Raw genomic sequence first — 22,134 nt, 5'->3', positions numbered from 1 at the left:
CAGCCTGAAATGCCGACTGTTTACTTTTTTTCATAGATATTGCCTGACCTACAGAATTCCACCAGCATTTTGTGTGTGTCACTCTGTCTTCATTAACCTCCAGTGTATTTGGATTCGAACACAAACAATCAGGCTTTGGGCTTCCGAATACCCCAGCAGGCTCACAGAAATCACAGACGCTGGGGTCCGGCCCATTGGCCTGGATTTCCAAATCAACCCCCAGGCCTTGATCCTCAACATTGATCCAGGACCTGCCAATCAATGAACTGCAGGCCTCAAACTCCAGACTTGCTGATGATTTGACTCCAAACACAAGGCCGCAAAATCCGGTCTCACCAATACATGATTCCTGGGGGTCACTGGACCTGGCTCTCCCTGCCCGCATAGAAACCTGCTGACAACTGGCTGACCTTGGTGGGGGGAGGTGGTCAACAGCCCAAGCCCACGCTGGTCTGCCCTGCAGCCCGATATCCTGCTGGATATCCTGGCCTGCTCTGCAGATGCCTCATGTCTATGTCACTGGCACTCGAATGTAGAGTAGAGACTTAAGACTTCGGCCTGTGCTCTAATTCCTCTACTTCTCCCAAATCCCTGTCCCTAAACCCTAACATGACCACAATCTCTCCTCTTTATCCCTAAACCCATGACCCCAAAAAACACTAAAATTCAACTAAAACTGAGATGAGTTTGCAGCTTGGCACCATCTTGAATGAGCATCTAACTCCCTCTGCGGCACCTACAGTGGCTTGATAATACAGTAAGCAATTTCAAAGCTTAAACACGTGGGTGAATCAAGGAGCGTGGAAATGTAAGCAAGCTGATATTTAGGATTAGGAAGTCCTTATCTCCCACACATTCATACAGAAACACTCTGGCGAGGATTGCAATTCATTTTATTGTCAATTCCAGTTGTCGCCATGATGTTAAAATACAGGCTGAAATAAATTAACATGTAACATTTGGATTACTGCTTTTTATTAAATGAAAATAGAATAAAGGTCCAAATCTACATAAATCTATAAGTTTTACATTTTTAAAAATTCCAAAGTAAATACATTCTAGGGTAAGTTAATGGCTAGCATTTTTTTAAAGTGAATTACTTTTTAAAAACATTTCGATATTAAATTAAATTTGTTCACTATATTATGGTGGTAGTTACAGATTACTCATCTTTTAGGAGAGCAGCACATTAAAAATGGCATAATTATTCAAACATTTATAAGTACTCCTTAAAACTATATACCCAAAGATGCTGCAGTAAGTCCTCAGTAAACTTTCTTTAAATTTGTTTCCCTTCCGTTCCTGTAAAACAAAAAATATTGAAGATTTTTATTGAAGGTCAAAGTAAATTTTATTGTCAATGTACATATATGCCACCATATACAATCCTGAGATTCATTTTCTTGTGGGCATACTGAACAAATCACTAGAATAGTAACTGTAACAGGATGAATGAAAGATCAACCAGAGTGCAGAAGACAACAAACTGTGCAAATACAAATATATAAAAAAATAAATGAGAACATGAGATAATGAGATAAAGAGTCCTTAAAAGTAAGATTATTGGCTGCAGGAGCATTTCAATGTTGGGGCAAGTGAGTGTAGCTATTCTCTTTTATTCAGGAGCCTGATGGCTGAGGGGTGCTAACTGTTCTTGAACCTGATGGTTGAGGGGTACTATCTGTTCTTGAACCTGATGGTTGAGGGGTACTATCTGTTCTTGAACCTGATGGTTGAGGGGTACTATCTGTTCTTGAACCTGATGGTTGAGGGGTACTATCTGTTCTTGAACCTGATGGTGTGAGTCCTGAGGTCCTTGTACCTTCTACCTGATGGCAGCCATGGGAAGAGAACATGACCTGGGTGCATATATGTCACCACATACAACCATGAGATTTGTTTTCTTGTGGGCATACTCAGTAAATCCAAGAAACAATAGAATCAATGAAAGACCGCACCGAAAAGGACATACAAACAACCAATGCACAAAAGACAACAGACTGTGGAAATACAAAAGGAAGAAAAGGAAACAATAATGAGAAATAAATAAGCAAGGAACATTAAGAACATGAGAGGAAGAGCCCTTGAAAGTGAATTCATAGGCATTGGGAATAGTTCAGTGATGGGGCAAGTGAAGTTGAGTAAAGTTATCCCCACTGGTTCGACAGCCTGATGGTTGTAACTGTTCCTGAACCTGGTGATGCGGGTCCTGAGGCTCCTGACCTTCTAACTGGTGGCAGCAGTGAGGAGAGAGCATGACGTGGGTGGTGGGGTCCCTGATGATAGGTGCTACTTTCCTGCTAAACGCTGTGTGTAGATGTGCTCAATGGTGGACAGGGCTTTACTCATGATGGAGGGGTCATATCCACGATTTTTGTAGAATTTCCCATTCAAAGGCATTGGTATTTCCATACCAGGCCATGATGCAACCAGTCAATATACTCTCCACCAAACATCTACAGAAGCTTGTCAAAGTTCCAGATGTCTTGCCAAATCTTTGCAAACTTCTAAGGAAGAAGAGGTGCTACCGTGCTTTCTTTGTTATTGCACTTGAATGCTGGCCCAGGACAGATCCTCTGAACTGATAACACTGAAGGATTTAAAGTTACCGACACTCTCCACCTCTAATACCCTGATGAGGACTGGCTTTTGGGCCTCTGGTTTCCTCCTCCTGAAGTCGATAATCAGCTCTTTGGTGCGAGGTCGTTGTGTGGCACCACACTCAGCCAGATTTTCAACCTCCCTCTTATATGCTGATTTGTCACCGCCTTTGATTTGGCCAACGAGAGTGGCACTGTCAGCAAGCTTAAATATGGCATTGTAACTGTGCTTAGACATGCAGTCACTCGTTTAAAGCGAGTAGAGCAGGGGGTTAAGCACACTACCTGTGGTGCATCTGTGTTGATGGAGATTCTGGAGGAGATCTTGTTGCCAATCTGAACTGAGTGAGGTCTGCAAGGGAGGAAATCGAGAACTCAGTTGCACAAGGAGGTGTTGAGGACAAGGTCTTGAAACTTATTGGTAAGATTTGAGGGGATGATGGTGTTGAATGCTGAGTTGTAGTCGATAAAAAGCATCCTGATGTATGGAACTTTGCTGTCCAGATTCTACATGGTTGTGTGAAGAGCCAGTGAAACAGTATCTCCTAAAGACTTGAGGTGCCAGTAGACAAACTGGAGCTGCTTCTCGGGCAGGATTTCACATGTTTCATCTACCAGACTTCAAAAAAGTCATTCATTAGTCAAACCAAGAAGTTCACCTCTTCTTTAAATAGTTCATCAATCAAAGGAAATCTTCAGCATATCAAAAATCTTCAAAGCCTGTTTTCTTTCAGAAAATTATTCAGCAACCCAAATATCCTTCATGCGTCAGCTGGCTCCACGATAGAGTTAACAAAATCCGATGCTGCTTGGGGATCTGAAAACACACGAGGTGTAGAATCTTTAGGAAATAATTTTAATCAAGCTGGATAGCGCAGTAATAGAAAAAAGTCCCTTTGCACAGGCAGTTTTCATCACTGGGGCAAATTTGATCAGCTGTTCCATAATTTTTCGTGGATAGTCTTCGTAAAAATGGATCTCTGAACCATTAAATTTAAAAACTCTCTGTTTCCTTGCACATTTTACAATTTGCTCTTTAACTTTAAAGCGAAGAAAGTTGACCAAAATTGGCCGAGGTTTATCTGAAATCTGAGAATTCGGTATGAAAATTCTATGAGCTCTTTCAATATCGGGAGGTTGAGGTAGAATATCCGGAAACAAAGATTGAAACAAATTGGCAAAATAGTCCAATAAATTCCCACTCTCAGAACCTTCCTTGAGTCTGATAATTTGTATATTATTCTGATGAGACTTCGCCTCTAAATCGACAATCTTGCATTGAGCCTGTTCCAAGCAGGTTCAAATATCCACAATCTGACATTTTGATTCTTTAAACTCAGTATTCAAGGAAATAATATTTTCCTCAATAGTCTGAAAACTCTGTCGGAACGACTTCAACTCAGAAGTGTTATTGTCTATTTTGTTGTCGAGAACCATCAACGCACATTCCGAATACTCAGCCCAGACAGGCATATCTTCTGATTTTTCTTTCCAAGTTTTTCCCTTTCCATTGCTGGATTCAAAAGGCAGCTTTCCACTTCTTAAAGGATATGACACAATGACAACTATTTCCCCCTAAGATCCGAGAAATAAAAGTTAAAATTCAAGGTTTAAACTGGGGAAAAGGAGGAGTTAAAGGCAGCCACAAAATTTATGTATTACTCCATCGAGCCGCAGGCGGAAGCAGTTGGGTACCTCAGACTGCCAAAGCAAGAGGTTAAAGATATCAGTGGAAAATTCAGCCAGTTGATCAGCATAGGTCCTCAGTATCCCATCTGGGCCGAATGCTTTCCATTGGTTCACACTTCTGAAGGATGCTCTCATATCAGCCTCAGAGACTGATATCACAGTGTATTGGGGGTTGTGGGAGTTCATGAAGGGTCATGAATGCTTTGAGGGTCAAAGTGAGCACATAAGGCATTGAGTTCATCTGGGGTCAAAGCCTTGTATTCATCTATCTCGCCTGGCTTCATTTTGTAAGAGATAATTGCATTTAAGCCCTGCCACAGCTGTCAAGCATCCTTCACCAAGTTTGGTCCTGAATAGCCACTTTGCCCGTGAGATGGCTTTCCAAAGACCGTACCTGGACTTGGCCAAGACGTCACAGGTGAACCATGGTGATGTGCTGCAGGCTACTTACAAAACTTCTAAATGAGGCTCTTTTGAATCACTCTCATTGCAATCTGCAGCCTGTAATTTCCTGCTAGACAATGTACTTTTGAACCTTCTTAATGAACTATCGATTTCATGATCTTGTGAAGGATTTGGCAGACTTAACTCTCAGGCACACAGGTATGGCACCTTTAAGCAAAAGTACATTGCCATGGCCAAAAGGGAGAGAGAAGGGGAGGACTCCAAGACAGACTGAAATGCAGACTAATGAAACTCCTTCTACCCAGCATCTTGGTAGCAAATGTACAGTCACTGGAGAAGAAGATTGAGAACCTAAGGGAAAGATTGCAGTATTGGAGGGAAATGAGGAATTGCTGTGTTCTGTGTTTCATGGACACATGGCTCCCTCCAGAAAAGCCAGATGTGTTGGTAAGACCTGGAGGCTTCGCGATACACAGGAAGGATCAGACTACTGATACAAAGAAGGAAAAAGGTGTGGGGGGTGGGGTCTGTGTTTCATGATAAACTCTTTGTGGTACTCAGATGTGGTGGTTTTGTTTTACTCTTGTTCCCCCCAGCCTGGAACATCTATCGATTAATTGCAGACTGTTCTACTTACAAGGAGGGTTCTCCTCTGTGATCCTGAGAACACTACATACTTGCAAATGCCAATAGTAATCAGATACTAGAGATATTAATTTTAATTTTTTTTTAGTTTATTGAGATACAGCACAGAATAGGCCTTTCCAGCTCTTTAAGCCGTGCCGCCCAGCAATCCACTGATTTGATGCTGGCCTAATCACGGGATAATTTACAATGACCAATTAACCTACCAACCTGTTTGTCTTTGGACTGCGGGAAGAAACTAAAGCACCCATTGGAAACCCATGTAGCCATGGGGAAAACGTACAAACTCCTTACAGGCAGTGGTAGGAAACTAACCTAGGTCACTGGTACTGTAAAGCAGTGTGCAAATCACCATGCTACCATGCCACCCTCACCAAACATGCTGCTATCACCAAAAAAAGAAACAGTTCACCCCAAAGCATTTCACATCAATAGTCAGGAGCTTAAATCAGGATTGATTCATGAAATCTCTACCCAGTTATTATCAACATATAACCTGCAGCACCAGGGGTTGCACACACTAGACTAATGCAATAGCAAGATTACAAATAAAAGGTTCTTTCAGAGAAAGCGGGACATGTCATTTTATTAATTGCTCACTAATATTTCCATTTGTATGAGGAAATTGTATAAGAATAGCGTTGGGATTTCATCATCTCCAGCTTGTTTTATCTTTGGGGATCTCCTCGAAACCTACCAAATACTGAAAAGCCTAGATGTGGAGAGGATATTTCCAATAGCAGGAGAGTCTAGGACCAGAGGGCACAGCCTCAGAATACAAGGATAACCTTTTAGAACAGAAATATGAGGAGTTTCTTTAGCTAGAGGGTAGTGAATCTATGGAATTCATTGCCACAGATGGCTGTGAAGGCCAAGCCATTGGGTATATTTAAAGCAGAGGTTGATAGGTTCTTGATTAGGAAGGACATCAACGGTTGTGAAGAGAAGGCAGAAAAATTGGTTTGAGAGAGATAGTAAATCAGCCATGTTTGAATAGCACAGCAGACATGATCGGCTGAATGGCTTAATTCTGTTCCTCTGTCTAATGATCTTTCACAATAACACACAACGCTGAGGGTTCACACTAGTGAGGACTGAGACTGTTCTTCCATCAGTCCACAATTGCTGTGATCAAGGAGCATTTTCTCAACTCATTCACCATGATATGAACTCTGATCTCACAGATAACACGTTTCTTGTCTGCATCACCAAACCCCTGACAAATTGGGAGTGTTCAACAACACAAGTTCAGAGAAACTAACAATGTATCTAGACGGCAAGGCATTATTATTGTCAGGTACATAATTAAAAGGGCTTTAACACACACACACACACACACACACACACACACACACACACACACACACACACACACACACGTGTCTTCTTTTATTTATTCTGTTCTCCTGGTTGTGTGGGCAATGACAATAAACTTTGGTGCAATGGCACCTGTCCCCAGGATGACAGTTCAACACTTCGATGCCTTGGATGAGTCATTGGATAATTGGCAGAGATCACAGTCAAGTCCAAGGCATGCTTCTGTATTTTATTAAGCTAACAGATACTGTATAGCAAAAGGAAGTCATTATAGAGGATCATTTAACTTAAAAACAAATTCTTCCTGCCTCCTGTTCTGATGATAGGGCTGTCGCCTGTTCCATAGACACACTGTTTTGTAGAAAGATCAAGATACTTATGATTCAGTACCCAGTCAATGCTCATTAGAGATAATTTGTTAGTCAACATGCTCTGATACAAAACATGTTCCAGGAACCTTGGGTACTTGATTCATCTTTTCTTCAACCCTCAGGAGTTCAGATGAATGAGATGGGGTGGGGTCTCTTTGAAACCTACCGAATACTGAAAGGCCTAAATAGGGTAGATGTGGAGTGGGTGTTTCTTATACTGGGGGAGCTAGGAGCAGAGGGCACAGTCTTTAAATACAAGTACTTCCCTTTAGAACAGAGATAAGGAGGAACTTTTTAGCCAGAGGCTGGAGGATCTGTGGAATTCATTGCCACGGACGGCTGTGGAGGCCAAGTCATTAGGTATATTTAAAGCAGAGGTTCTTGATTAGTGAGGGCATCAAAGATTACTGGGAGAAGGCTGGAGGATGGGGTTGAGACGGATAATAAATCAGGCATGATGAAATGGCGGAGCAGACCATATTGTCCAAATGGCCTAATTTTGCTCTTGTGTCTTATAGTCTTATGAGTGGAGTTATCTAACTGCCAGGATTGGCTGATTCAAAAATGGGATCTCCGTTGTCTGCTGTTACCTACCTTCAAGCAAATTTGTGCACTTATCCAACAATTAATCTGGGGAACCCAACAAAACAGTTCAGAGCAGGCAATGAAGCAATAACCCACAAAGTTTTCAATACCACCACACCGGCTTTTGGAGAGCATGGAGGGGCCACTGTACAACACTAGATAAAGTGGCAGAGGGTTGTCAATTCATCCAGCTCCATCACAGGCCCACGTCTCCCCACTACTGATGACATTCTTAAAAGGCAATGCATCCGAAAAGCTGCATCTATCATCAATGACCCCCACCACCCCTGACATGCTCTCTTCTCATTACTACCATCAGGGAAAGATTCAAGGTTGTTTAATGTCATTGCCTGTACACAAGTGTAAAGGAGAACAAAATTTTAAAAATACAATAAATATAAATACATAAGATAGCTTATATACACACATAGATTAATTATATGTCCATAAAATGAAGCCTGACACAGGAGTGTCTGTACATAAGGTGACGGACAGGAAATGATAAAATAGTGGTGGTGGGATTTGTGGAGGGGTGGGTGAGTGAGTGGAGGTGTTGACCAGACTCACTGCCCGGGGAAAGTAACAGTTTTTGAGTCTGGTGGTCCTGACATGAATGGTACGTAGCCTTCTCCCTGATGGGAGTGGGGCAACAAGCATTTTGGGAACAGCTTACTTACTTCTGTCATCATATTTCTGAATGGACGATGAGCCCGTGAACACTACCCCACTATTTTTGCTCTCTTATTGAACTACTAACTTATTTTTGTTTATATATGTAATTCTTGTTGCAATTTATAATTTATTTTACGCCTTACAATGTACTGGTGCTGCAAAACAACAGATTTTGCAACATACGTCAGTGATTATAAATCTGATTCCGATTTTTTATTGCTTCTTGGCATAATAAATATTGAACAACAACATAAGAATGGGTTTAATAGTGAAGCTGAAATCTGTGAAGTAGGGATTCTCAACCTTTTATATGCCATGGACCAATGCCATTACTCAAGAGGTCCATAGACCCCAGGTTGGGAACTCCTGAGACAGACCGTACAGTACGTGAAATATCCAACTAGCTTTGCAATTTTTGCCCTGTGTACTAACAAGCCCAAATGCAGTGTCAACAGTTCATTCTTTGCCACTATATACCTCTCTCAAGTGCCAAAAAAAATTACCTGTGTATTAGGTAGTAGAGAAAGAACACGGACTGGAGGACGATGAATAGCAAGAAGTGCCATATTGAGAGGCAGGAAGGGACAGGAGGTGCCTTTGGACAGCTGATGCGTTGAGCCTGCAGAACAAATTTATAAATACAAGTTATACCATTCTACCAAATCAACAACTCACATTCTTAGCCGTCAAATGTTAGCTCTTAGAGATTTGTCTACAGTGTTGCAAAAGGTAAATGTAAAATTGAACACAATTATCATATCTTATCACAGCAGGGCAGGCTGTGCAGCCCATTAAGACATAACTTGGTTCTCAGTCCAAACTAATTCCACTCTCCCACCCTGCGTAACCAACTTTCTCTTTGACAATAAGACATAGGAGCAGAATCGGGCCATTCAGCCCATTGAGTCTGTTCCATCATTTGATCATGGCTGATTTATTTTCCCTCAATTCCATTCTTCTGCCTTCTCCCAATAATCTTTGATGTCCTTACTAATCAAGAACCTATCAATCTTCACTTTAAATCTACTCAATGACTTGACCTCACAACTGTCTGCGGCAATGCATTCTACATATTCACTACCCTCTGGCTAAGAAATCCCTCCCCACCTCTGTTCTAAAGGAACGTTCTTCTGTCCTGAGGCTTTGTCCTTTAGTCCTAGACTCCCCCACAACTGGAAACATCCTCTGCACATCAACTCCATCTAAGCCTTTCAATATTCGATAGATTTTAATTAGATTCACCCCCTCCTCATTCTAAATTCCAGCAAGTACAGACCCAGAGCCATCAAATATTCTTATATTTCTATAAAACTCCCCAGATCTGCCTATCATCCGCCAACAGGAGGGGGGGGGGGTCAATCAAAAAGCAATCTTTGGAATGTGGGAGGAAACTGGAGCACCTGCAGGAAACCCACAAGTTCACAGGGAGAACTCCACAAACTGGGGAAATTGTCTGTGCAAAGCTTTGAAACCAAACACTTCTCCAAAGCAAAGTTCCACACTTCAGAAGTAGCCATGGTAACCAGGTCGAGCCACATCAGAACTCGAAAAGAACACAGGCCTTAAAATGATGAGCAGGATATTTGTATTCAAAGATGGATGAATAACAGAGGGGCCAATGCGAGAACCAATACTCCAAATTTAAATCAAACTGTGTGTCATTTCCGCATCATGTTTTAGTACGTGTGCTGATTACATTCTCTATAAATGCACTCCCCTTACATCTGCCTACACCGTAGTCTTTAAATGTTCTTCCCAATGCATTTTATCAATCCTAATGTGGCATTTACCAAATAACCAAGTACCAATTTCGGCAAGGATGTGGTTAAACTGGAAGGCAGACAGAATAGATTCACTTGGACATTACCTGGACTGGGAGGGGGGTTGACTTATAAGAACAGCCATTCTGAATAGGCTCATTTTTTTTTCTCCTTGAGCGTAGGAGGCTGAGGGGCATTGATAATTCTTTCTCCCAGGTTAGGGGAGTCCAACACTGCAGGTTTAAGAGCAGAGGGTCAAGTTTTAAAGGGGAACCAGGTTTTTCCACTTTGATGGTGTTAGATATGTGGAACAAGCTGTTGTAACTGTGAACAGTCACCGGAGAGGCACTGAAGCTAGTGGATAGAGAAGCGTTTATTCTGGCAAAACAAGTGTTCAGGCATCATATTCCAGACACTCTTGGAAGAAGGCGCCTGCCCAACTCAGTATTACATGATAGTTTTATATGATAAGTTTCAAAGGTAATATCAGGACAATCTATAGTTACAATGTATTTACAATGCTTCCTTTGAATTACATATAGTTTTCAAACACCTCCTCCATTGTACCCACACTCCAGACACCCAAAGTAAATGTTAATCCCTACTGACTCTAGGTTGAGTTACGGCTCACTCTAGGTATCTGAGGTCCAAGTGGAGTGTTTCTTTGGTTGCAATTGACCCCAACCAGCAACTCCAGGAAACCAATTGTTCTGTGCTGCGCTGCACTTTAAAGTCAATCTGTAGTCCACATTCAAATCTGAAAAATGGCTGCTGTTGGAATTAATATTTGCTCTATACCCTAACTCCAGAATGTGCTATAACACAAGTTGCCAGTGGGAATATAAAGGTGAATACAATTATAACGTTAAAAGACATTTGGATGGGTACGTGGTCACGAAAGGTCTAAAGGAGCATGGGCAAAATGTAGGCAAATGAGAATAACTCAGGTAGACCATGTGAGATGAGATAAAGGGCCCATTTCCGTGAGGTATGACCCCAGTTTCCCCAGTTCCCATCTTCCACCAGCTCCCAGTCATCATGGACTCTTTACTACTGAGCAGGTGAGAAGAGCTCTGGGGAAACCCAGACACGGCAAAGCATCGGGACTGGATGGTGTGAACCCTAAGCTCCTGAGCAGCTGTGTGGAGTTCTCCAGCGCATTTTCAATCTGAGTCTCAGCCTGGAAAGGGTCCCCACTGTGCAGAAAACATCACGGGTGATCCCAATACCCAAGAAGGGCCGACCAGAAGTCTTGAATGATGACCGTCCAGCAGCCCTGAGCCCACACATCAAGAAGACCCTAGAGAGGCTGGTCCTGGCTCACCTCTGACCCCTGGTTAGATCATCCCCCAATCCCCTGCAGTTTGCCTGCCAGGAGTACATTGGAGTCGATGGTCCTGTCATCTACCAGCTGAACAGAGCTTACTCCCATTTGGATAAGCAGAGCAGCACTGTGAGGATCATGTTTTTTGATTTCTCAAGAGCCTTCAATACCATACAGCCCTCATTGCTGGGTTGGCACTTCCACTGTATCCTCGACTGGCAGACCACAGTTTGTGTGGCTTCAGAGCTGTGTGCCAGACATGGCTATAAGCAGCACTGGGGCTCCACAGGGGACTGTATTGGCTCCATTCCTGTTTACTCTGTATACCTCAGAAGTTTGATGCAACACTGAGTCATGTCATCTGCAGAAATTCTCTGATGACTCAGGAATAGTTGGGTTTATTAAGAGAGGACAGGAGAATGAATACAGGGCCCTGGTGGAGGATTTTGTCAAATGGTGCAAGCTGAATCATCTGCAGCTCAACATCAGTAAGACAAAGGAGATGGTGATGGACTTTAGGAAGACTAACCCTGCACTGCTCCCTGTAACTATTGAGGGTGAGGACGTGGATGTGGATGTGATAAAGACCTAAAGTACCTAGGAGTGCACCTAGGTGACAGACTTGAGTGGAGTGCTATCACCGAGGCTGTGTACAGGAAGAGCCAGAGTCGCCTCTACTTCCTGAGGAGACTGAGGTCCTTTGGAGTACACAGGCCTCTCCTTCACACATTCTACCACTTTGCTGTCACCAGTACAATCTTCCATGCAGTGGTGTGCTGGGGCAATGGCATCAACACGGGTGATGCCAACAGGCTCAATAAACTGATTAGAAAGGCTGGCTCTGTTATAGGAGTCAAACTGGAACCACTGGAGGCTCTGGTAGAACAAAAGACCCAATGGAAAATCCTGGCAATTCCGGACAATGTTTCTCACCCTCTGCATGCCACCTTGGCTGAACAGAGGAGCACTTCTAGTAATAGACTAAGACAACTGTGCTGCTCCAAAGAGCGCTGTACGAGGTCATTCTTACCCTCTGCCATTTGGTTCTATAATGAGTCAAACTGAGAATAAAAAAATAACTGGTCAGGCAGTATCTACACAAAGGAATAAACGTCAACGTATCGGACCAAAACCCTTCATCGTGAATGGTAAGGAAAGGAGAGAATGTCCGAATAAGGTAGGGGTAGGGAAAAAAGTACAAGCTGGAAGGTGATGGGTGAAGTCTGGTGAGAGGGAAAGTAGATGGGTGGTGGAGGGGGATTAGCGAGAAGCTGGAAGGTGATAGGTGGAAAAGGTAGAGGGGCTGAAGAAGGGGGAAGCTGATAGAAGAGCAGAGTGGACCTTAAGTAAAAAGGGAAAGAGAGGCATCAGGAGGTGATAGGCAGGCGAGGGGAAGAGAAGGGGAAAGAGGGGAGCCAGAATGGAATAAAAGAGAAGGGGGAGAGGTGAGAAATTACTGGAAGCGACATTCATGCCATCAAGTTGGGGACAACCCAGACAAGATACGAGGTGTTGCTCCTCCAACCTGAGAGTGACTTCATCGTGGCAGTAGGGAAGACCACAGACAGAATGGGAATGGGCAGAGGGATCACAGTGGTTGAACCCCGGAAAATCCTGTTTATTGGGGATGTACCTAATGCAAGGTGTCAACCATCGCTCTGCCCCCACTGATGCTACCTAACTCTCTGAATTCTTCCAGTCTGCTTTTTTGCTCTGAACTGCAGAGCGCTTAAAAGACAGTACCCACTGACTGCTGTATGAGCAGAGGGAATGGAAAGGTTCACTTGCATCTCAAGCTACAGTGGCCCTGTGGAACACCCTGCATTGCCACTGAGAATACAACTAGGACGTCCAGTAGCAAAACTGAATGCAGAGCGAGGTCTCGCTTCCTCTTCAACATAAGGCTGGGAGGCTTTTAAAGGACATCTCTGGGAAACCGTCTGGCAAAGTGAATATCTATCAAAAGCCTGCCTGTGTCTCTTTCTCTCCCTGGGGAAATGCCATTTGCTTTCTTGGATGCTTTCAATTGGACAGGATAAGTATGACTTTCAATGAATTTTAACCCCAATGCTGCTTGCCACATTGGGCAAGACACACAAATAAATTATTTAAAGCAAAGAAAAAATGCTGGAAAAGAGACAATACTGATCTAATGTAGTTAAAGAACTTAGATCAGCCAGTAAGCCAACTTTAGCAAAGCTCTGGCAATATACTTTACAGCATAATTAAATAAGAGCACATGGAGCATTGTAGGAATGCCATGATGGCACCAGAATGTGTGGCAACACTTTTGGGCTACCCTCACCAAACCCTCAGGTGTGTCCGTTGTCAGCACAAATGACACACTTCGCTGTATGTTTCCATGAACATGGAACAAATAAACTTGAATCCTGAACTGGTAGAAATGCGGGGAGAATCAGGATAAATGGTTGATATGGAAATCTATTACTGTGTTTTAAGACTCAACACTGTCCAAACTCATAACCAAAGCATAATTCAGAATTATTCAAGTCATACCTTTGTGTTTATTAGACTGTTAATATCCTTCTTGACAACATCGATGTGCTCTTTAATCTCCCAAAAATGGCCCTGGTCTGCAACCATGATGTTTAAGGACTTCTGGCTTAGTCTCACCTTTGAAAGAATATTTTCTATGTTTGTCCTGGAAAACAGACCATAAATTCATTAATATGAAGTGGTCAGACCCCAAGACATTTCTATAGCAGGACAGCATCATGTAGGGCTTAGGGTATTTGCTCTTATTTGCAGATGATTCAAGGGCTGGGAACAAGGATTCAAAGTGAATTCTCATATTTGGAAGCCATGAGATCTAACACCACTTCATATGGAAAGAGATTACAGAGGAAATGAATAACTTGTTTTGCACATTTTTATCTCTTCATTGTCTTGCATAATTTACATTTTGTATGTTCTCTGAACCTAATTGTCTGTGACACTGCAGCAAGGAAGTCTTTATGGTACCTGTACCTCACTGTACTTCTGAATGTGACTGCATACATACATCTATCGATGCCTCTGGACATATCTTCAGTGATGTTCCTGGAATCATCGGGTGTTTCGGGTCTTTCAACATCATACAACCTCCTCCAGGTGACCCAGCCAGGGCTGATCAGACCCCAGCTTGTGTCCAGATGGCTAGCTACTTATGACTCCATGCCTCCCCTCTTTTGAGCCACAGCCATCTTGAGGACCTCTCTGCTGCATCGGTGGTACTGCGGATGGCTCTCCTCTTCCTCTCTCCCTCGATGCCCAAAATGCTGAAGGCTCTAACTAAAGAATGGGCTACGAATCCCCTACAACCAACCTCCACTGGGCTCCGAACCGTTCAGCTGCGATACTGACAATAATTGTTGTCATGGCTTGCAGCTTCCTATCAACCCCTCCCTTCGCCGTTGCCTCCAGAATTTGGTTAACATCTTCATCAAACTGCTTCCACTGTGAAGTCATGTTAGCTGCAGGCCATTTGATCCGCCTCCTGTTAGACTTCATGTTAGAGGGATTAGTTTGCAACACTTGGAGGTTTCGGGCACTATGGGGTGACTCCAGACCTGGCCCCTCCTTCGCCTCACCAGGCTGGACACCTGCGCGTTGTGCTGCTCCCGCTCCCGCCAGACACTTCATCCTCGCTTGGTGACAATAACTTCAACTTGAATGTAGAAGTGCAAGTCATTGTTTTAAAAACAATCTGCATGGTTACCTTGGGAAATCCCACAAAGAAAATTCTGCTGCCAACTGGAAACTAAAGGGAATGCAGTGCATAGTTCATCAGTCATGGCACCCACATCATGCACAAGTACAGCCACTTGGCTCTACTCCAGTGCAATCCTCTAGTTAGCGAAACAGCAGATGGTTTTGCTTTGCTTATTAAGTCCCTGCCGTGGCAATGTCCGCCGCAAGTGGGAAAAGACCTTCTCAGTCGTCACTGTTAATGAGGAAGGGGATTAATGTTTTAAACAAGTGAAATTTCAGATTTAACATCTAAAACAGGTCTGATATCTTGTGGGTGCAGTCTCCGAATTGGGCTACATTTGTATTTCATTCCTTAGTAATACTGAGAACACTCAGAATCATCTGGGTTAATCTTCCAGGTCGCTGATCTTTCTGTGCTCACAGATGCTGCCTGCTGCCTGGTCAGGCCAGTCTTTCCAGATTCATTTTTGTAGCTTGTTCTGAGTCATTTCACGCAAAGTATTTTTTAAAATAGCTGGAGAAAGTCAAGATTCTGTAGATGCTGTACACACAAAATGCTGGAGGAACTCAGTAGGTCAGGCAAATAGTAAAGGGCTGACTTTTCAGGCCAAGACCTTTTTTCAGGACTGGAAAGGAAGGGGGAAGCTGCCAGAATAAGAAATGGGGGGAGAGGAAGGAGACGAGGATAAGCTAGAAGATGATAGGTGAAACCAGGTGGGTGGGGGAGGGGGATGAAGTAAAAAGCTGGGAAATGATAAGTGGAAAAGTTAAGGGGCTAAAGAAGGAATTCGATAGGAGAGGAATGTGGACCATGGGATAAAGGGAAGGAGGACGGACACTAGGAGGAGGTGATAGGCAGATGAGGAGAAGAGTTAAGAGGCTAGAGTGGGATTGCGTAAGAGGGAAGGGGGAGGGGGGGAAATTACCAGCAGTTGGAGAAATCGATGTTAACATGCTGGAGAAATTCAGTGCGTTAAGACCAGGGTCTACTGAGGCAATGGAATGGCTGAAATTCCACAAATGCTGTTTGGGTCACTGAGTTCCTCCAGATCTGGCTACTTGGAAAAAAGACTGCAAGCCAGTTAGGTATTTCCCCCTTGTCTCCCCCCACTGATCTCTCTCCTGCTTTTTATCCCTGCAAACATGACAAGTGCTGTGACCTGCCCCTACATCCTCCCATTCAGGATCACAAACAGTCCTTCCAGGTGAGGAAACACTTCACCTACGAGTCCGTTGTATCCAGTGCTCCCTCCTCTGGGTCAGTGAGACCTGACGCAGCTTTGCCTCGTATCTTCGCTGTGTCTGCCACAAAACTCAGGAGCTCCTAGTGGTTACCCACTTCAACTTGACTTTCCATTCTCATTGCCATGCATGCTCATGGACTCCTCTACTGTCACAATGAAGCCATACTCAGGCTGGAGAAGCATCACTTCATATTCCATTTGGCTAGCCTCCAACATGATGACATGAATATCAATTTATCTTACTTCTGGTAATTAATAAACCCATCTTCTCATGCATTCCATTCCTCATTCTGGTTACCCTCTCACCTCTTCTCTTTTTCTCACCAGCCCATCATCTTACTCTCGTTCCCTTCCTCTTTCCCTTTCTTCCATTGTCCACTGTCCCTTCCTGTGGGATTCCTTCTTCTTTAGCCCTTCCTTGCACTCGCTTGGGTCTGAGAGCAAGGAACGACTCGCTGTTTCGCTGATTTAAGCGCTGGGCCAGATTGGAAAGTTTCAGGGTGTTGGGGGTCAGAGGGACAGGCCAGTATTTGGCTCACTGCTCAGCGAGGTGTACGCATCTCCACACTGAAATGAGGCTGTGGTTTGCATTGAACAGGCTCCTGGACTGGCTGTGACTGGTGTCACGGCTGCAGACTCACTTTCGTGAACTTCAGTTCTGAAAGCTATTTGCTCACTTTTATGGTTTGCAAGATTTGTTGTTTTCTGCACATCGGGTGTTTGACAGTCTTCTTTTTTTAATGGGTTTTATTGGATTTCTTTGTTTTGTGGGTCCCTGTAAGGAGATGAATCACAAGGTTGTATATAGTATACATAATGTAATAATAAATGAACTTTGAACTTACCTCTTCCACCTATCATCTCCCAGCTTCTTTCTCCATCACCTCCTCCCCAAACAGCCCACCTTCCCCCTCACCTGATCTCTGCTAGCTTGTACTCCTTCCCCTCCTCCTAACCTTTTCGTCCAGCTTTTGCCCCCTCCTTTCCAGTCCTGAAGCATCTCAGCCTGAGATATTAAGCAACACACATCAAAGTTGCTGGTGAACACAGCAGGCCAGGCAGCATCTGTAGGAAGAGGTGCAGTCGACGTTTCAGGCCGAGACCCTTCGTCAGGACTGACAGGGTCTCGGCCTGAAACGTCGACTGCACCTCTTCCTACAGATGCTGCCTGGCCTGCTGCGTTCACCAGCAACTTTGATGTGTGTTGCTTGAATTTCCAGCATCTGCAGAATTCCTGTTGTCAGCCTGAAATATTGACTGTTTTTTTTTGCCCTCCATAGATGCTTCCTAACCAGCGTCGGCAGAATATACTGTGTATAAAAGTATTTACGTGATTTGCATTTGTGTAGTGGAGCTCACGAAACTCTGTGGATTCACATAGGAGACCGGGAAGCTGGCACTCATTTTTCAACACAGCAAGATCCCACATCATCATCGAACAAGAGTTACTTTGAGCAACGCAGACAAAATGCTGGAGGAACTCAGCAGCCAGACAGCATTTATGGAGGGGAATAACAGCTGACGTTTCCGCCCGAGACTTCTGAACCACCAGTGTTGCCTGGCTTGCTGAATTCCTCCAGCATTTCTTTGTGTGTGTTGCTCAAGATCTCCAACATCTGCAGAGCCTCTTGTGTGAGGTTGCGACTGAAAACCTACGCTCGTGCAGTCAGAAGCTGAAACATACTCAAAGTAACCACAAAAAAAATTTACACATCCAAAAGCACTTTTAGAGTCTAAGGGAATAAATCGGGATAGGTCCTGATGCAATGTAGAGAACTTGTTTACAGGCAGCAGCCTACCACAGAAAACAATGCAATAATGACAGCAAAACAGAAAATGCATGGGAAAACAACTCAGCATATGAGGGGGCGTCTGTGAAAAAAGAAACATCTTGGGGACTGTGACCCTTCGTTGTGACCGGGAAAGAGAGCAGTGCAAGGCTTTCAGTTTGGGGAAGGTGTGGGAGAGGGTGGACAGAATGAAGGGATGGGTCAAAATGGCACAGCGGGGACAGTTATCAGAACATTCAGTCTGTGTAGTGAGTAGCTGATGTCACGGAAGTGGGACGTGCCTGAATACTGAACAGAAGCAGAATCAGAATCCGATTTAATATCACCGGCAAATGTCGTGAAATTTGTTGTCCTCGTGGCAACAATACAATGCAATATATAAGAATAGAGAAAAAAAACATAGATTACAGTAAGTATATATTTAAATAGTTAAATTAAATAATGTAGTGAGGTAGTGTGCATAGGTTTTATGTCCATTCAGAAATCAGATGGCAGAGGGGAAAATGCTGTTCCTGAATCATTGAGTGCGTGCCTTCAGGCTCCTGTACCTCCTCCCTGATGGCAGTAATGTGGACAAGGCACGACCTGGGTGACGGGTGTCCTTAGTGATGGATGGTGCCTTTTTGAGGCATTGCTACTTGAATATGTCCTGGATACGATGCACCTTTCTGTGTATAAAATGAAAAATGCAGGAAAGCAAAGCATCAGAGAAATGTTAATGTTTTGGATGAGGGGCACCATCATCTGAGAAAGACAGAGAATTAAGCTGGTTTGGTGGGCTACAAGATATCAGTAGAACCGATGGGACTTCTCTGTTAGTGAAGAGCAGTAGCAGATTGGATACGGTATGACCCAATGATATGATTATTGCGCAATAACCTGCTGACACAAGAGATTCTGCAGAAGTTAGAAATCCAGAGTAACACACACAAAATTCTGGTGGAACACTGCAAGTCAGGTAGCATCTATGGAGAGAAATAAAGTTGATAAAAGGCCTAGATTCTTCATCAGGACTTATAACCTGCTTTAGTGATCATATTGAAGCCTTTGTCAAAGACCCATGAAGATCTCTCTCAAATTCTCCAAAATATGCCAGAGGTAGATATTTCTAAAGAAAACCAGAGATTGAATCCATTCCTAAATCCACAGATTTATTTAGCAGGATTGGAAAGTAATGCAACAGGAATGGTCCAAAAGTCCTTTCCTCAGCTTCCTCCCCCCCCCCCACCCCCCACTCTTTGTTTCTTGTTTCTACATCACAAGCACTATTTCTTGCAGAGGCCCCAAAACAAAGATTGTTTTTTACAGCATCTTAACTTATCCTTCTAGATACTTCCAGGAGCTTCCCTCCTACACACCATCTGTCTCACAGTTGGTTCGAAGTTTTTGCCTCCGCCATCCTACTAGGCATGTTATTCCTGTGACTACCCTCTTTTGTGGCGACAACATGGCATCCGTCTTAAGTTTAGCTGGCTATCAGTTTGAAGTTCTCTCATATGTGCGATCTGTCCAAACATACTCTCATAGACAAAAGCCAAATTCTCTCTTATTTCCTCATGACCCATGTCTTACATCACTTCGGATCAAAACTCAATCCCAAAAGTCTTGTTGATCAAAATTCAATTCAATTCAAGTTTGTCATTCAACCATACGTGAATACTCATGAACACAACCAAACAAGACAGTGTTACTCCGAGCGAGGGTGCAAAACACAGTTGGCAACAGTTACACACAGCACAAAGCCGACATAGCACATCTAATGCAGAAAGATACAGCCACACAATAAAGAGTCCAAACACAAGCCATCCAATGCCGCCAAAATCTGCAGACGACCACAATACAGCTTGTCTTCTGCCGAGGGAACACTTGGGGGGGGGGGAGAGGGACGAGCACCGACTCCAGCCTGCATGCCGTGCTACACTGCGCCCAGTAGAGCGCACCAGATCAGACACCTCTCTCCTGGCGACCTGTAAACAGACGACACCACAGCTTGAGGCCTAGTCCTCGCACACACAAGATAGCAAGCACAAATAGTTTATCAGTAAAATACAACCACGCAAAAAAAAAAATATTTATATATATATATATTTTTTTTTTTTATTGATAAAATAGTCCAGGCATTGAGTGCATTGAGATCTTCAGGCGACCACAATAGACCTTGTCTTCTACTGAACAAACACTGGTGAGGGGGAGGGGGAGCATCTCCAACTCCACCCCATATCCATAAAATGCACATACTGTACCTACACCATATGGGGGTTTCATTCTAGCATACGCCATTGTTATGACATCTATGTATCTAACAGGATGGCATGGTAGCATAGCGGTCATCGTAACACTATTACCGTGTTAGCTGTAAGATTGTGGTTCAATCCCCACCACTGCCTGTGAAGAGTTTGCACGTTCTCCCCGTAACCACATGGGCTTCCTACGGGTGCTCTGGTTTCCTCCCACATCCCAAAGGTGTTATGGTTGGGGTTAGTGAGTTGTGAGCATGCTATATTGGCACCAGGAACATGGCAACACCTGCAGGCTGCCCAGCACAATCCTGAGCAAGACACACAAAATCATGGATGAACATCAAAGGTCAGGGAGTATCCAAGGAGAGGAAAATAATGATCTGATGTTTCAGGCTGAGACTTCATCAGGATCTTTAAGTGGAACATGGGGTTGGGGGGAGAGCAGAGATGAAGATGAGTTTGATAGAAGGATCCTGTTGAGGATGGTGGAAGCTACGGAAAATGCATCCGGCATATCACTAATTTAATTTGAGGCAAACAATGCATTTGGCTATAAGTGCCGATGTACATGTGAAAAATAAAGTTAATCTTTCATCTTTAGAAGCATTGTACAGTGTCCCCGGGTCACAAGTAACCTGACAGAAATCTGACTTTATGCAGGTTCTCCCATACATTGTTAAAGCATTTTTCAAGCTAGAAATAATAATATACAGTATATCATAGTATTCACTAATGGCTGGATAGAGTACCGATACCATTGGTTTAATTATATACAAAGTTCAAAGTACATTTTATTGTCAAATTATGTAAAAATTTTACAACCTTGAGATTCATCTGCTTACAGGCAGCCACAAAACAAGAAACCCAATTTAAAAAGAACAATATCCAATGAGCAAAGAGGGGAAAAAAATCAAATTAAATCAAATGATGCAAACAATAAAGCAAGCATCAGCACATTCCGAATGAAACTGGGACCATAAACCTGAAGCCAGAGTGGGCCCATAATCTCAGCATCAGTCCATCAGACAGAGGCCAATCACCGTGAAGCTCACGGACACTAAGCCCAGCCAATCACCGTGAAGCTCACAGACACTAAGCCCAGCCAATCACTGCAAAGCTCACAGACACTACGCCCAGCCAATCACCGCAAAGCTCACAGACACTAAGCCCAGACCAGCCGGGGTACGACACAACCTCGGTGCCAAGGAGTGCGGAGTAACACGTCACGGAGCAGAACTGGCTCCACCTTTGCCTCCGGTCTCGAAACCTTGCCTTTTCAGTCCATCCGGCCCAGCGTTTAAATTGTCAAAGCAACGGGTCGTTCTCAAACTCAGGCCCAGGCTCCACCACAGTGACAGACTTTGGCTGCTTCTGGCCATACTCCACCTTTCCAAATCGGCACGGCGCTTAGAAGGATCAAAGCTCGCTCCTGGTTTAGGTGGATGGGCTCTGAAACAGCTCTGCTTCAGCTGTTCGCCACTCCTCTTGGTTCAACTATGTCTCCAGTTCCAGCTCCGACTCCGACTCCATCTTCTCCCGGAAAATGCCCTGACCTCGCTCCAGCTCTGTCTCGCACCAACACGCCCTCGACCTTTGGATCAGCCTTGCCCTCGCTCACCTCATTGTTTGCAGTGATCGTTTGCCAGAATTTTCCATATAAGAAGTGTTATTTAGTCAAATTTCTTGCTTTGAGAACCACACACTGTCACCCATGTTCAGCAGTGCCATCTTAGACCGGAAGGTTTAGTGTTAAGAGAGAACATCCAATGAACTGAAAGAAT

At 43.8% G+C, this 22,134-nt stretch overlaps 1 protein-coding gene across 1 annotated transcript in view; it reads right to left on the bottom strand.

Annotated features, from left to right (window-relative positions):
- Positions 1-897: 897 nt before the first annotated feature.
- The window catches only part of LOC140212138 (protein ERGIC-53-like), a 124,318-nt gene continuing 103,081 nt past the window's right edge, over positions 898-22,134 (bottom strand). The window contains exons 11-13 of the mRNA XM_072282744.1: positions 13,886-14,030; positions 8,788-8,903; positions 898-1,302 (exon numbers count right to left, since the gene is read on the bottom strand). Of these exons, the coding sequence (XP_072138845.1) occupies positions 1,266-1,302; positions 8,788-8,903; positions 13,886-14,030 (298 nt within the window). The 3' untranslated portion in view covers positions 898-1,265. The remainder of the gene's footprint in view (positions 1,303-8,787; positions 8,904-13,885; positions 14,031-22,134) is intronic.

Source organism: Mobula birostris, chromosome 18, assembly GCF_030028105.1.
Source record: "Mobula birostris isolate sMobBir1 chromosome 18, sMobBir1.hap1, whole genome shotgun sequence".
Classification (NCBI taxonomy): domain Eukaryota; kingdom Metazoa; phylum Chordata; class Chondrichthyes; order Myliobatiformes; family Myliobatidae; genus Mobula; species Mobula birostris.
Note: the sequence above shows the minus strand (reverse complement) of the source record. Positions and strands in the feature narration are given on the sequence as shown.